Raw genomic sequence first — 17,426 nt, forward strand, 5'->3', positions numbered from 1 at the left:
CTCTCCCCCTCTCTCCCCCTCTCTCCCCCTCTCTCCCGCTCTCTCTCTCCTGCTCTCTCCCCCGCTCTCTCTCTCCTGCTCTCTCCCCCGCTCTCTCCCCCGCTCTCCCCCTCTCTCTCCCTCTCTCCCCCTCTCTCTCCCTCTCCCCCCCTCTCTCTCCCCCTCTCTTCCTCTCTCTCCCCCTCTCCTCCTCTCTCTCCCTTTTCCTCTCTCCCTCCCTCTCTCTCCCTCTCTCTCCCTCTCTCTCCATCGCCCTCTCTCCCTCTCCCTCTATCGCCCTTTCTCTCTCGCCCTCTAACCCTCTCGCCCTCTGACCCTCTCGTACATTTTCACCTTTTCTCCCCCTGTCTCTGGTTCTTGCCTGATCACTCCCTAGCTCTGCTTCTCGCCTTGTCTCTCCCTCTTTCTGATTCCTGCTTTCTCTCTCCCTCTCTCTGGTCTGGTTCTCTCTGGTTATCTCTCCCTCTCTCCCTCTCTCCCTCTCCCTCCCCCTCTCTCTACCCCTCATTTTCCTCTACATTTGAGTGATTTAAGATTATGAATCCTGAATTATATTTCATGGATTTGCTCTTTTGCCTCCCCATTCAGGGTGGAAGTGAAAGCTGGTACACTCAGAACAATGTTGCCATTGCATCATTGGCCTTTCACCCTACGGTGCAGCTTCTGGTAATCGCAACAGCGAATGAGATACACTTCTGGGACTGGAGTCGACCTGAACCTTTTGCCTTTGTCAAAACTGCAAATGAAATGGAGCGAGTTCGGTATGTAATCATATGGTGTCATGACACAAATTTCTGTACCTGATGTGATTGTTTCCTTTCCTGGTCAGCCCATCCCCCGCGCAGCAGGAGGCGCGGTTTTACAATCACTTATTTGTGTTGTTGGTTGTTATCTCCAATTGTGGGTTGCACAAGGTGGAATCGAGCCCTGCCAGATCTCGATGTAACCACTTTCGTGTGTGTGTGTGTGTGTGTGTGTGTGTGTGTGTGTGTGTGTGTGTGTGTGTGTGTGTGTGTGTGTGTGTGTGTGTGTGTGTGTGTGTGTGTGTGTTTGTGCGCGTGTGTTTGTGTGTGTGTGTGTGTGTGTGTGCGCGCGCGCACGTGTGTGTACGCGCACGCGTGGGGAACGCGCACCCGCTTGTTTGCTGCGTCTTGTGTGTGTGTGTGTGTGTGTGTGTGTGTGTGTGTGTGTGTGTGTGTGTGTGTGTGTGTGTGTGTCTGTCTGTCTGTCTGTCTGTCTGTCTGGGCTGTAACTTTTTTTTAACCATTTGAGCTTTTGTCATAAAATTTTCAACAAAGCCTTATTATGAGAATATGGAGAAGACAAATTAATAATTTAGTCAAAAGGTCAAAGGTTTGCGTCACCTAAAATCATAAATTTTCATCCAATTGACATGAAATTTGAAAAATTTGCATATTGAGTAACTGACTGCATTGGTTCACCATTCAAAAGCCTGAAGTTGATTGTTTGTTTTTTTTTGATCACAAGGTCAAAGGTCAAGGTTGCATTTAATCCTCAATTTTCATCCGATTGACTTTGAAATTTGAGCAGGACTTGCATATTGAGTCACTGAAGCCTATTGTTGTTGAGGTCAAAAGGTCAAGGTCGCCAAAAATCGTCAATTTATTTGATTTTTTCATCATGTTAATCACATGGCAGAAGAAGAAGTCTGAATACAAAGTGGATACGGATGGCTTTGCATTTTCAAATGCTTTATAGATATGCTTTTTACTTTGTTGTCATGTCTTAGTTTACTTCCAGAACTCTACTCTGCAGGATTTGACAAACTCTCCATCCCCACCCTCTTGGCCATCATTGCAGCTCTGTGCTATTATAGCTTGTTTGCAGTACAGTACTTCATCCAACTCTATTGCTGCTCATTTTTTTAGAGTAATGCTTGATTGTATTTGGAAACATTTTTTCTCTATACTCAGTCGAGGCTCGTGTAAGAGCTAACACATAGAACATATAATAAACTATAGGGGGAGAGCAAACACACAGGGGGAGAGGGAGGGAAACACAACACCAGTAGAGAACAGGGACATCGGGAGATCTGTGGAAGGGAGAGGGCTGGGGTGGGGTACACTGGATAAACAAGATGGACACAATGACTTTAAGGAAAGAAATCAGAATTTGAAGGAGGTGGATTAACGAGGTAGAAAAGATCAAGGTTTTGGATTGGGGAAAGATAAGAGATGGTGGTGAGCAGCTGTTTATAAGACCTGTAGGGAGGAGTGGGATTGAAGAGATTGTGGGAGTTTCTTCCAGAGCTGGGAAAAATTTGACCTCCAGATGACCTTTGACCTCGAAATCAATAGGGTTCTCAATTGTGATGTCTTTTACAACTTGGTGAAGTTTCATGACAATCTGTTTAGAATTGTGACCTGTAGGGCGGTGACAAATAAACAAACAAATGAAAAATCACTCAGAGCAGCAAAACAGAACAAAGAGAATGGCACTCGTTGGAGCATCCTTTTGACTTCACAAATAATTGGTGGTTGAATTATGTGACCTGATATGCAAATCTTCTTCAAATTAAGTTAATCGGATAAAAATTGTCAATTTTAGAAATTTGGGCTATGTTGACCTTTTGGTCTATGTTGACCTCAAAAATAGTTGGTGGTTGGTTTCAGCAAGCTGATATGCAAATCCTATTCAGATTTCAAGTCCATCGGATGAAAATTGAGGATTTTAGAAACTTGAAAAGGTTATTGACCCTTGGCCTATGTTGACCTATTAGCCTACGTTGACCTCAAAAATAGTTTGTGGTTGAATTCAGTTTGCTGATATGAAAATAAGCAGGTTACAAATAAATCAGACGAAAATTGAGGATTTTAGAAATTTGAGAAAAAGTGGTTTGCCTTTGGCCTATGTTGACCTTTTGACCTTTTGTCCTTTTGACTTCAAAAATAAAAAATAAAGATTCTGTCGGAACCACAAACTCTACCATTTGGTGAAGTTTCGTGAAGATCGGTTTAAAATTGTGACCCGTAGGCGAGTACAGTCGTAGCCAAAAATATTGGCACCTTTTTTTTTTCTTTTTTTTTTTGTATACAAGATCGAGGCTCGTGAAAGAGCTAAAAAGACCCTTGCACTTTTTTCAAATAATTCACAATATTCTCTTAAAATAAGTTGAAATTTATGAAAGTATTTGGTCTCTCCTATTCTTTATTTCACTGTCAATATTACAGAACCTTTGTTTTTGATTCAGACCTTAATCTATCCTTTTAAATCAGAAAATAACAAGTCCGAAAGTCTAACATCGGCGTAGCCGGGCTTGTTTGATACTTTAGTTGAAGAGGATAGTATGACCTGGGTGGGGGGTGGATACCTGTTTGCAAAGAATTTAAAAAAAAAAACAAAAAAAAAACCTGTTTGCAAAGAATGTAAGTATTAAAAATGTTTTGCATTGACACACTGGTTTATTCTGTTTCGAGTCGACAATTAACCAACCATACACCACTTCAATCTAGAAACTTTGCAATAACGACAAAGGGATTGCAGTGTTACGATTATATTTACTATAGTATTAGTATTCACGCTATTATTATTATTATTATTACTAGGGCGTGCCCGTACGTGGGTGCAAAAAAACATGCGTGCAAACAACAACAACAAAAAAAAACTTTGAAACCACGTGGCAGTAACGACCACAGAACCCCCCCCTCTATTTACATGAAATGGTTTGGTCCATTCGCAAAGCCAAAGCGAACGGCTTGCGAGTACGGTAGAACCCCCCCCCCTCTATTTACATGAAATGGTTTGGTTCATTCGCAAAGCCAAAGCGAACGGCTTGCGAGTACGGTGACCATACCTTGGGAACCACTTGTCCGATTAATTTAAAACCTTGAAAAGGCACATCCTCAGGTCCCCAGCAATATATCTGGCAAGTTTCAATTAGATCGGACCCGTGGTTGTCGAGAAACAGCGGTCACAGACAAACACACAGACACACAGAGATTACTGGAATTATAGATAGATTACGAAAACAACACTGCTGTATTTTATATTAAGAATAATAATAATAATATAATAGTAATAATCAGTTTAGTCCAAAAAGACTTTCGCAGCCATAGGCTGAATTACAGTCAATTTACAAATACTGCATTTTGATTACAATAATAAGTTACAATAATAATATGCGATGCAGCAAGAAGTAAGTTATAAAATGCATAAACCAATATAAAGTTATTTCAACACAAAAAGGCCAGAAGGAAGATATGAAAGGCAATATATAGTATTGCAATTTAAAATGTCAAAAATAATGAAGTCGATCAAAACAATCAATTATGGTAGAGGGGAGGCAGAGTGGTGCACAACAAAGGCACCATGAAGTGTCGAGAGAAAAATAAATATATAAAGCTGTACTAAGCCTCCCCATGAAGTTTAACCAGACCGAAGAATCCATGGAGGCTGCGACATTGACCGTCTCCTCGACCTCCATCCCACAACTCCGGCGATATCCACAGCGTTTGCATCGAAAAACACGGAGAAGTCCCATGCACACGTGGCAGAGAACACCAAGGTCTACATGCAGATTGCAGACCAAGCAACGGGTGGAGGGGCGCAGGAATGAGCACGGTGGTGGGCCCGATGGCAAGCAGATAAAGTCATGAGCAAAGGGAGGGCAGCTGTGGCAGGAAGGGAGTGCCCCTCTGTGATGCCAAGGCAGATCAAAAATGTTGCCGACAAAACCAAGGAGAAGCATGCAACACAGAGCCAGGTGCGCAACGGAGAGCCAGGTGCGCAACGGAGAACCAGGTGCGTAACACAAAGCAAAGTGTGCAGCCAGGAGCCGAATCCATCGAAAGGGCAGTCCCATATAGCCAGCAGCCCAAGGACAGCACAGGCATGAAGGTAAAATGCAGAGCCAAGAATATGGCACCACTCACGACTCGCAAGTTTTCAGGCATTCTTCCATCACGATCCTTGCTCAAAACCCCGCCGATGAAACCCACTGCCAGAAACCTCCCTGACACTGCAAGAGCGGCCCGAAAGGTCATGAACCTGAACATCACAAAAACCACCACATCCACGAACAGGGGCACGCAGTCCATACTGTAATGGGAGGGAGGGTGCACCTCGCCGGCACCGAGACCATCAGAGGGTTTGTCACTGCAGAACTACGTAGGCCTCAGAGGCAGAACCCCAGCACCGATCCGTGCGATACAGGGAGATAAAGGTGTCTGGACAGTCATTATGAATCAATATTGAAGCATTGGAACTCCCTCGTTTGCTACATTTAAATATGAATTAAAATAATCTAAAAACAAAACTGCAAACCTTAAGGACTCTTTTTCACCACAAGACACACGCACGACACCGGCTAATCTCGGTATTAGTTTATTCTATGTTTCGAGTCAACAATGAACCAACCATACACCGCTTCAATCTATAAACTTTGCAATAAGGACAAAGGGATTGCAGTGTGATGATTCTATTTACTATATTATTAGTATTAATGCTATTATTATTATTATTATTATTATTATTATTATTATTATTACGAAAACAATATGACTGTATTTGGTTATTCTATGTTTTGAGTCAACAATGTAGCAACCATACACCGCTTCAATCTAGAAACTTTGCAATAACGACAAAAGGATAGCAGTGTTACGATTATATTTACTATATTATTAGTATTAACACCATTATTATTATTACGAAAACAATACGAATGTATTAGTTTATTCTATGTTTCGAGTCAACAATGTAGCAACCATACACCGCTTCAATCTATAAACTTTGAAATAACGACAAGGGGATTGCAGTGTTACGATTATCGATATAATGTTCTCCGTTGGTGATTCTGTCTGTGAAACGTCTGTACGATGGAGTGGCTGCACCCGGTCTGGGAGGGGCTTCAAAAACAAATCGCCACCATTTTGCTTCCTCGCATAGCTTTGATGCCTATTTTGTTAGGCCCACGGTGTCTTGCTCTCTCTCACAGTTTTATTTCAACTCTAATATGATATCGCATTTCATTTTTCACAGTCGCTAACATGGTTTTAGACTCGGTTGAAAAAAACGGGACGGAAATTAAATTAAAGTTACCGTTTATAGAACAACAACAAACAACAACATGCATTTTAAGGCCATTTTCGCTGCTAGAGCGGGGGTTAGCCTTGCGGTCCCCATGACAATCTTCTCCATCTTGCCCTATTTTTTGCATCTCTCCTTGTTAACCCCCTTGCCCGCATTTCTTCTTCCACCATCTTTAGCCAAGTCTTTCTTGGTCTTCCCCGTCCTCTACTTCCTTCTACATTCATTTCCATCACTCTTCTCAACCAGTCACTTTCATCCTTCCTCAACACATGACCAAACCATCTCAACCTGTTCCTCTTCACAACATCAATCACAGGCTCTATTCCCATCATCTTTCGCAATTCATCATTTGTCTTCCTCTCTTTCAACGATACTCCGCACATCCACCGAACCATTCGCATTTCCACCCTTTCCAGCCTTTGTTGCTGCTCTATGTTCATTACCCATGTCTCGCCCCCATAAATCATAACACTTCCCACACATGCAGCATACACCTTTCCCTTCAGCTTCAACGACCCTCCCCCTCCTCATCAGCACGCCACTCAGTTCCCGAAACTTCTTCCATGCACATCTCACTCCAGCAACCGTTGCCGAGTCTGATCCACCTTCTCCATTCAGCATGTCTCCGAGGTAGCAAAATGTTTTCACACCTTCCAGCTTCACGCCGTCTCCAAGATCCAACTCAACATTTCCTCCATCTGCAGCTCCCTCTGTGCACACCTTACATTTGAATGTAGCTGCCACACTGGCTAATGACCCTCTCAGACCACTACATTTTTGATGAACCCACTCAGCGCACATTGTACATTGAATGGAATTCACTCCGACACCCTTCCTGCACACAGCACATGGCCACTTCCCAGTTCTTTCCACCTCACCACATGCTTTACCACTTGCCATCACCTTCGTCTTTCCGATATTCACCTTCAGACCTTTTGTCTCCATACATTCCTTCCACTTGTTAATCTTTTCCTTCAGTCCATCCATACTTTCCGCAATCAACACCAGATCATCTGCATACAACAACTTCAACGGTAAACCATCCTTTACGTTCTGAGCCAGCACTTCCATCACAGCTACAAATAGTAGTGGACTTAGTACCGACCCCTGATGCACTCCCACCTTCACCTCAAACTCACCACTGTTTCCGTCCTTTGTCCTTACAGCTGTGCGTGCTCTTTTGTACATTGCCATCACTACTCTGATCAACCATTCCTCCACTCCTAACTTCCTCAATGCCCATGTCAATACTTCGCGTGGAACCCTATCGAATGCTTTCTCCAGATCAACAAACCCAAGAAACAACTTCTTCCTCTTCTCCATGTACTTCTCCTGCAAATGCCTCACAATAAAGAGCACGTCTGTTGTTCCTCTTCCTGGCATAAATCCAAACTGCATTTCGTCGATCTTCACCTTCTTTCTTATCCTCCTCTCCAACACCCTTTCCAATACCTTCATTCCATGCTCCAATAACTTTATCGCTCAGTACGAGCCACACTCCAGAGGGTCACCTTTCCCCTTGTATAGGGGGACGAGGGTACTCAGTTCCCAATTCACTGGAATGCGGCCTTCTTTCACCACCAGATTACAGATCTCTGTCATTCTCTTCACACCCCAACTTCCTGCTGCCTTCAACATATCTCCCACAACTCCCGTCGGCCCTCCCGCTTTTCTACTCTTCATTGCATTTATCGCTTCCTCAACTTCCTTCTCAGTTATCTTCTCTGCCAGTCCTAAAACTGGGTTACTCTCCGTGTTGCCATCCCATTCATTCTCTGTATTCAACAGCATTTCCATATATCTTTTCCATCTTCCCTTAATTAGTCCTCTACCGGTGTACACCGGAGGGGACTATAGGTTTGCACTCCGGCCCTCCGTCTGTCAGTCCGTCAGTCCGTCACGCAAAGAACAGTTTTCCGGACTTTTTTTCTAAACGCTTAATGCTAATGATTTCAAACTTGGCACATGGTTTCCTTATGATAAGTTACAGGTCAAGTTCGAACTTCACGACGTTTCGATCATTGTTGACAAGGTTATGGCACTTTGAACTTTGGTAATTCTGATAATTCTGATGATGCTTAACTCAGTGCCATTTTAATTTTTAATTTATTTTAAAAAAGATTTTCTCTGCAATAATAGGACCGATTGAGATCAAATTTTCACCATATGAGGGACTCGGTCTGTAGAATATTTTAATGGTAATTATGACGTCACACGTCACGTGGTTCGGTAGCCATATTGTTTTTCGTGAAAACACGAAAACCCCTTTTTCTCTGCAACGGCTGAACAGATCGAGGCCAAACTTTGCAGGCTGAATCGCATACCCATGACGAACAAAAAAGTCGGCAAGCATGACGTCATGCGTCACATGGTTTCAGAGTTATGACGTTTTTAAGCATGTACCTTTAAAACCGAGCTCCTCCCTCATTTTTGATCCAATCAATGGGAAACTTCACAGATCTGTTCAGCATGTCAATCTACTAAAATGTCCTTTTGGAATTTGCGATAGGGCGCGTGGTTTGGCAGATATCGTTAATTAAACGAAAATATTTTTTAAAATGGATATCTCTTGTTTATTCTAGAGTTCTCAAGCCGCACCGCGCGCCCTCAGCCTCATCTCACGAACGTCAACAGCGCGACACAGTGTGCGCTTTCGGGAAGGGCGGAGCCAAGCCGAGCAACATGTATATACACATCGATCATTGATCGTGAACCGGAAAATATAATAAATTACTGATATTTAGCGACTCAAAAGGTTCTTTATCAACAACGTATTTTCTCGTGCTTCTGCTGACCTGTCTGCAAGGTGTATAAATCGAAGTCCCGAGTGCGAATCACAGGTGAGCCCGTCCTGAGGTTATTAGTGATTGGGAACGATTCAGAATCTCTGGGTAAATAACCCTTGGTAATTTCCCCAACAGTTTTCCGGACGACAGACTGCCGGTAGGGGACATGTATTGCAGCGCAATACTCAGAATGCTTGTTCCATCTGGGTCCACAACGATTTGTCCCACTTCATCCTTCAAGCAACTCACCCCCATCACATCGCACCTCTCTTTCACTATCTGCTTTGCAATCCTGAATACCGCTCTCTGACCCTCTTCCGAATCCAAGCGTTCTCCGAACATTTTCCTACATGCCTCCTGCGCCTTTGCTACCTCTTTTTTTGCAGCCTTATAACTTTCATGCTCTGCTTTTTCTGCTCCCATACCCTTCGCCTTCTGTCACTCCTTGAACTTCTTCCTCTTCCCATCAAGCCTCTTTCCAACTTCATCATCCCACCACCATGTTTCCGAGTGCCTCGGTGGTCCTTTTGTCCATCCACATACCTCACCAACGGCTCCCAACAGACTATCTTTCATTGACATCCAACCACTTTCAAGCTCAACCACATCATTCTTTACCCTACCCAGCCTCTCTTTAATGCCTCCCTTACTGTCACCTCTTTCAACCTCCACACCTTCATTCTCGGTTGGTACTTCATTCGCCGAGCTCTCCTCGCACCTTTCACCCTTATGTCGCAGACAACCAAGTGGTGCTGTGAAACATCCTCCTCCCGCGGGATCACCTTTGTGTCCCGGAGGTGCCCCCTATCTCGCCTACGCACCAACAGGTAGTCAACGGTTGTCGTCGACCCACCTGATGTGTATGTAACAAGCTTATTATCCGCTTTCTGGAACTGAGTATTACAAATCAACAAATCAGCTCCATCAGCAAACTCCAAAATCCTTTCACCTTCTCCATTTCTCACACCATATCCGTAACCCCCATGAACTCCCTGAAAACCGTCCATACTCCTTCCCACATGTCCATTTAGGTCTCCTCCTACCACAACAACTTCCTCATCTTTCACGTTTTCCATCAGCTTCTCTATCGCACGCCCTGTCAGAACATCTCCCTGTCAGAACTTGTCTTTCTCCATCGTTTTGACCAACCTGCGGAGCATATCCCGGGATGACGTTCACCAAGAGCTTTCCAATCATCATTTTCACCATCATCAACCTATCACTCACTCAAATCACACTCACCACACTGTCTACAAACTCCCTCCTCAGAAAACAGGACACCAACTCCATTCACGCCCTCCGGGCACCCTTGCCACACAAACTTGTATTTCTGTCCCTGCCTACCCTTCACCATTCTCACACCACTTCCCTTCCATCTCGTCTCTTGCACACAACATATGTCCACTCTTCTTCTGACCAATACTTCCACCACTTCTCCTGATCTCCCTGTCATTGTCCCTACATTCCATGTCCCAAACCTCAGAAACTGATCTCCACTTCGGGCTGTACCCTGCCCATATGTAGTTGTAATTGTCATGGTTCTCTTTTTGAGGCAATGTTTTTATGCCGAGGCAATGTTTTTATGGCCGGATGCCCTTTCTGACGCCAACCCTCTTAGTCGCCTCCTACGACAGGCAGGGATACGGTGTACCTATTCTAAACCAGTGTACACACCGGGTTACCGTTTATAGAACGAAACGCATTTTCAAAGGGCTGCAACATATAGACCAATTGAGACTTTCTCACGGCTTTATCTCGACTGTAATTCACCATCTGATTTCATTTTTATCAATGGTTTTAGACTCGATTTCAGCAATAATTGAAAAATCCACGCACGTGAAATTGCTGAGACATTTTAGAAATTGGTGGCATGGTATATCATACACCGCCTCAAATAACAGATGGGAAAATGCCGAGATATATTAAAAATTTGCGGTGGACTTTTCCATTTGATGTCAGTCGTAATGATGAAATATTTAATTTTGACGTAGTCACAATAAAAAGTCAACAATGTGGGGAGAGTGGCGGAGCTTCGTTCACGTATCGCCACAGACGGGAAATTGCCGACAGATATTTCTTCGTTCTTATTTCATCATTATATTTATAATCATAATTATACGGAATCTTTATTATACGGTAACCTTAATCCTGTTTAAACTTCCATTCATTCCATCGATGTTTTTTTTTTTTTGCATGAGGTTTCAAAGCTGAATCGTGTTCACATCCAGGATTAATAAACAAACTCCATTTCACGTGTGCATGGACATGTAATTCACATATGTAAAATAAATAAATAAACACAGACAGGAAATTGCCAAGAGATATTTTTTCGTTCTTATTTTATAAGCGATGTGCACGTACACTTTAAAGAAGTGTATTTGAAATCTTTAATTTAAAAAATGTCATTTTGTATGCTGTAACGAATACAGTAACTTTGGTTTTAGCGAGACAGAAAGGTGTAATGTAATGTTCTTATACACTGCCCAAAAGACAGTCCCCCCAGGGACTTTTCCATTTGAGCTGTATTCTTTATATAGTCATAGTCGGAATGTTTCATTCTTTAGACGTAGTCACAATAAAAAGTTGCAATTAGGTACTCTGCTCGTGGGGAGAAGGCCGGATCATCGTTTACGTGTTGCCAATCGCGTTTGTAAATGCTATCTCCAAAATGAATAAAATAATGAGGGAACAGAACGAGACCGCCAATGAATGTTAACACAGACTTGCATGGGATGCTGAGCAACAAAGACATTGGAAGTTAATGTGTGATCAGCAAACCTATACAAGAGCAGATGTAAAGAATCTGGATGAAGTATCAGATAATATTGTTGATAATCATTGCCGTCTGAGTCCGATGACGTCACCATGCGTGTACTGTTCTGCAAAACATTTCACTAATGAATGAACAGGACAAGGGGGAGGATTTACACTGTGTTGCTCCAAATGAAAAGTTTGATTATCTCTAATATTTGCCGTACCTGCTTGAGTGGAACAACTGCCGGAGTGAGGGGGGAAGAGGAGACTGAGGGAGGGGAGAGGAGACTGGAGGAGGAGGAGAGGAGACTGGAGGAGTAGGAGAGGAGACTGGAGGAGTAGGAGAGGAGACTGGAGGAGTAGGAGAGGAGACTGGGGGAGGGGAAGAGGAGACTGGGGGAGGGGAAGAGGAGACTGGGGGAGGGGAAGAGGAGACTGGGGGAGGGGAAGAGGAGACTGGGGGAGGGGAAGAGGAGACTGGGGGAGGGGAAGAGGAGACTGGGGGAGGGGAAGAGGAGACTGGGGGAGGGGAAGAGGAGACTGGGGGAGGGGAAGAGGAGACTGGGGGAGGGGAAGAGGAGACTGGGGGAGGGGAAGAGGAGACTGGGGGAGGGGAAGAGGAGACTGGGGGAGGGGAAGACGAGACTGGGGGAGGGGAAGAGGAGACTGGGGGAGGGGAAGAGGAGACTGGGGGAGGGGAAGAGGAGACTGGGGGAGGGGAAGAGGAGACTGGGGGAGGGGTAGAGGGGATGGGGAGAGGGGATGGGGAGAGGAGACGGGGAGGGGGAGAGGAGACACGGGAAGGGGGAGAGGAGACACGGGAAGGGGGAGAGGAGACACGGGGAGGGGGAGTGGAGACATGGGGAGGGGGAGTGGAGACTGGGAGAGGGGGAGAGGAGACTGGGGTAGGGGAAGAGGAGACTTGGGGAGGGGGAGAGGAGACTGGGGGAGAGGAGTGAGGAGACTGGGGGAGAGGAGTGAGGAGACTGGGGGAGAGGAGTGAGGAGGAGTGGGAAAGGAATGAGGGAAGAGGAGTAAAGCGACCCTCACTCTCTCCCTTGTGTGACCCACTCTCTCCCTTGTGTGACCCAGTCTCCCCCGTTAGTGACCCACTCTTCCCCGTGTGTGATCCACTCTCCCCCGTGTGTGGCCCACTCTCCCCAGTGTGTGACCCACTCTCCCCCGTATGTGACCCACTCTCCGCCGTGTGTGACCCACGCTCCCCCGTGTGTGACCCACTATCCCCCGTGTGTGACCCACTCTCCCCCGTGTGTGACCCACTCTCCCCCGTGTGTGACCCACTCTCCCCCGTGTGTGACCCACTCTCCCCCGTGTGTGACCCACTCTCCCCCGTGTGTGACCCACTCTCCCCCGTGTGTGACCCACTCTCCCCCGTGTGTGACCCACTCTCCCCCGTGTGTGACCCACTCTCCCCCGTGTGTGACCCACTCTCCCCCGTGTGTGACCCACTCTCCCCCGTGTGTGACCCACTCTCCCCCGTGTGTGACCCACTCTCCCCCGTGTGCGACCCACTCTCCCCCGTGTGCGACCCACTCTCCCCCGTGTGCGACCCATTCTCCCCCGTGTGCGACCCACTCTCCCCCGTGTGCGACCCACTCTCCCCCGTGTGCGACCCACTCTCCCCCGTGTGCGACCCACTCTCCCCCGTGTGCGACCCACTCTCCCCCGTGTGCGACCCAGTCTCCCCCGTGTGCGACCCACTCTCCCCCGTGTGCGACCCACTCTCCCCCGTGTGTGACCCACTCTCCCCCGTGTGTGACCCACTTTCCCCCGTGTGTGACACACTTTCCCCCGTGTGTGCCCCACTCTCCCCCGTGTGTGACCCACTCTCCCCCGTGTGTGTCCCACTCTCCCCCGTGTGTGACCCACTCTCCCCGTGTGTGACCCACTCTCCCCCGTGTGTGACCCACTCTCCCCCGTGTGTGACCCACTCTCCCCCGTGTGTGACCCACTCTCCCCCGTGTGTGACCCACTCTCCCCCGTGTGTGACCCACTCTCCCCCGTGTGTGACCCACTCTCCCCCGTGTGTGACCCACTCTCCCCCGTGTGTGACCCACTCTCCCCCGTGTGTGACCCACTCTCCCCCGTGTGTGACCCACTCTCCCCCGTGTGTGACCCACTCTTCCCCCGTGTGTGACCCACTCTTCCCCCGTGTGTGACCCAGGCTACCCCCGTGTGTGACCCATTCTTCCGCCGTGTGTGACCCAGTCTACCCCCGTGTGTGACCCACTCTTCCCCCTTGTGTGACCCACTCTTCCCCAGTGTGTGACTCACTCCCCGGTGCAGTGTGTATGATGTGGGAGGGATGGGGGCGGGGAGGGAGAGGATTTGAGCTCTTGAAGTCACACTTTACATGAGATGTAATAACACATTTCAAACTGCATTTCCCATGTGCACGCACATGCAATCACATGTTATTAGAAGTAAATCAATTGTGTAGATTACACCATTTGTGGATCTGATTAATTGCCAGTAACCATTTTGTAAAACTGAATGTGCAGGTGCAGCATCTAACTCAATATGTCCAAATGTCACACACGTCCATGCCCGTGGGATTCCCACGGGTGACCCCACTAGTATTTACTATATTATTAGTATTAACGCTATTATTATTATTATTATTATTATTATTATTATTGTTATTATTATTATTACGAAAACAATACTACTGTATTAATAAACCTGGGCTAATTGGTCCGAAGCGGCCTGAAGACACTGAATGAAAAACATTAAGGTAGAGCATGGCGATTGTGATATATGATAGGTTCGACAATATGTTCGGCCTGAACCTTATTGGAATCAAAATGGCGGTGTGCGGAGTCAGCCGCCGTAATGACATCAGACGTAATAACATTACCCTGTCAGGTGACCAAATCCTCAGCTCTGATTGGTATACGTTTGAGGGGACATACATACATACATACATACATACATACATACATACATACATACATACATACATATATACATATGCACGGACAAACACTGTTCTCGACGGCTTTGCCCTATGGGCTACTCCGTAAAAAGAAATGGCATTGACAAAATTATTGACACCCTTGACTTAATATTTGGGAGCACAGCATTTGGACAAAATAACTGCAGTCCTTTGCTTCCTATAGCCATGAATGAGCTTTCTACACGTCTCTACTGGCAGTTTGACCCACTCTTCTTGTGCAATCTGCTCCAGTTCTCCCAGATTTGAAGGGTGCCTTCTCCTAACTGCTGTTTACAGATCTCCCCACAGGCGTTCAATGGGATTTAGATCTGGACTCATTGCTGGCCACTTCAGAACAGTCCAGCATTTTGTCTCTAACCATTACTGGGTGCTTTTTGAAGTGTGTCTGTGGTCATTGTCCTGCTGCAAGACCCATGGCCTTCGACAGAGACCAAGCTTTCTGACTCTAGGTTGAACATTGCGCTCCAAAATGCCTTGGTAATCTCCTGATTTCATGATGCATGCACGCATTCAAGGCACCCACTGTCAGAGGCGGCACAGAAACCCCAAAACATCACTGTACCTCCTCAATGTTTGACTGTAGGGAAGGTGTTCTTTTATTTGAAGGCTTTGGTTTGTTTTCTGTAAACATAGATGATGTGATTTACCAAAAAGCTCTAAGTTGGTCTCATCTGCCCACAGAACATTCTCCCAGAAGGATTTTGGCTTGATCAGGTGTGTTTTGGCAAACTCCATTCGGGCATTCTTAGCAGTGGGGTCCTCCTGGGTCTCTGACCATAGAACCCCCTTTCGTTGAGTTGGCGACGGATGGTGCAAGTTGAAACTGTCGTACCTTGTGTCTGAAGGTCGGCTTGAATCTGTTTAGCAGTTGATCGAGGTGCTTTCTCCACCATTTGAACAATCCTTTGTTGCAATCTTCAATCAAGTTTTCTCTTGCGGCCACGTCCTGGGAGGTTGGCTGCAGTGCGATGGGCCTTAAACTTCCTGATAACATTGCGTACGGTGGACACAGGGACATCAAGGTCTCTGGAGATGGACTTGTACCCTTGACCTCCTCAGAGAATTCTCTGGTTTTTTTATTTTTCTCCATGCTCATTGACACAAAAAAATTGTGTCAATGAGCATTTTTCCACACACAGTGACACAAAACAGCAGAATGACTCCTTTTCTCTATTCAAACTGGTTGAATGAGTGATTGTTATATTGCAGGCATCTGCAACTCACCATAGGCGAGATCAATTACAGAGTAAAGGAGAATCACCTGCTAAAAATCTAATTATTTCTAACAACTTCTAAAAGGTGCCAATAATATTGTCTGGTCTATTTTAGGAATTCTGTGTGGAATAAGCTAAGATTTAGTAACTTTTTCAGCTCTTTTGTTTTGTTCCACTGCAAACCAAAGAAATACATTTGTGGATACCAAAATATTTTTTAATTTCAACAATTTTCTGGAAGAAATGGTGCATTATTTGAAAAAAGTGCAAGGGTGCCAATATTTTTGGCCACGACTGTATAAGTGAGCAGACAGACAGACAAACACACACATGCACACACATGCAAACACACACAAACACACATATACAAATACACACACACAAACAAACAAACAAACCGAAGTGATCAACATACTTGTCCAAAAAAATTTTTTTTCGCCAAGTAACAGAGTGAAAACTGAGTACTCCCTTTCACTGCACGTCATCGGCAGGCCCCTTTTGTTGCCCAGCGATGACGCCATGCAGCGCCTGTAGATGGAATAGGAAAGGAGCGGTGTACAATTACACCAATACATAAATACCTGTTGTACGCAAATACCTAAATATGTGTTGGAAGGTGTGTGTGATTTATAACCTGCACAAGTACGTTCAAAACTCACCGAACGTATCCCTTGTTTCTTACATCTCCTCTGAAATTACATTACATTGTTCCTCACGGTAAGCAATATTTTTGTAACGATTCAGTCCTTACAGACATTTGCCCAGAACATAAAACGAAGTAGCTTCAATTGGCCATTTCCAGTATATTTCAAGCCATGCCAATCCTGTTTCAAGTTCGAGTTTATTTTCTGTTGATGTTTTCTGTGCATTTATGAGTGTTTTGAAATTCAAACAAATTTTTCCACAGACACGTCTCTTTGCTATTGTGAAGCGAGCTTTGTTTGTGGTTTAAACTCGTGATTTTTTTTTATTTTTTAGGTTGGTTCGCTTTGACCCTCTTGGGCATAACTTGCTGACCGCTGTGGTCAACCCATCAAACCAGCAGGTAATTGACGACTGAGATTGCTAATTAAAACAGTGCGACCTGTGGTTGCATGTCTGCAGTTTATAAATATGCAGGCATATGCTTTTGCAATAGTCTTGTATGTATATGTCATTGTGTCTTGTGTGTGTCTGTGTCTCTTTTAAGGATGTCCTTGTGTTATGGCTGTGTTATGCAATTATGTAATGCCTCTCAATCTATCTGATGAAAGAATGTGTGATTCATGTACGAATACACTTTTGCTTTTATGATGGGGAGGGGAAGGGAGGGATGGATTTTGTGTTTGCGGAAGGGGTGGGGAGTGTAAAGATAGGACAGAGTTGGCGAGGTTGAGACTTGGGGAGGAGGGTGGTGGGGGAGGGGGTGGGAAAGAAGGTTGGGGTGTTATGTTCAAGGTAGCAGTGCAGGTGTTAAGGTCAGTAAGGTAGGTCAGATGACGAAGAGAGCAAAGGGACAAATATCGGAGGAGAGTTGGTTAAAAATAAAAATCAAAGGCCACCGGCCTGCCTATGATGTGAAAGCAGTAGACCTTGTGTTGTGGCTTCGTTGTGGGAGATTCCAATACTGTTGAGAGCTTTAAATTCCATAGAATGCAGGAGAAGCTG

The 17,426-nt window shown here is 45.5% G+C and overlaps 1 protein-coding gene across 9 annotated transcripts in view; it reads left to right on the forward strand.

Moving 5' to 3' along the window:
* Window positions 1–17,426, forward strand: part of AMBRA1 (autophagy and beclin 1 regulator 1) — a 270,081-nt gene that overhangs the window by 9,735 nt on the left and 242,920 nt on the right. For all 9 annotated transcript variants that reach the window (XM_078777592.1, XM_078777593.1, XM_068118880.2 and 6 more), the window contains 2 exons: window positions 589–761; window positions 16,758–16,824. In XM_078777592.1, coding sequence (XP_078633718.1) covers window positions 589–761; window positions 16,758–16,824 — 240 coding nt within the window. The remainder of the gene's footprint in view (window positions 1–588; window positions 762–16,757; window positions 16,825–17,426) is intronic.

Source organism: Myxine glutinosa, chromosome 1 (genome assembly GCF_964187855.1).
Source record: "Myxine glutinosa chromosome 1, kmMyxGlut1.1, whole genome shotgun sequence".
Classification (NCBI taxonomy): domain Eukaryota; kingdom Metazoa; phylum Chordata; class Myxini; order Myxiniformes; family Myxinidae; genus Myxine; species Myxine glutinosa.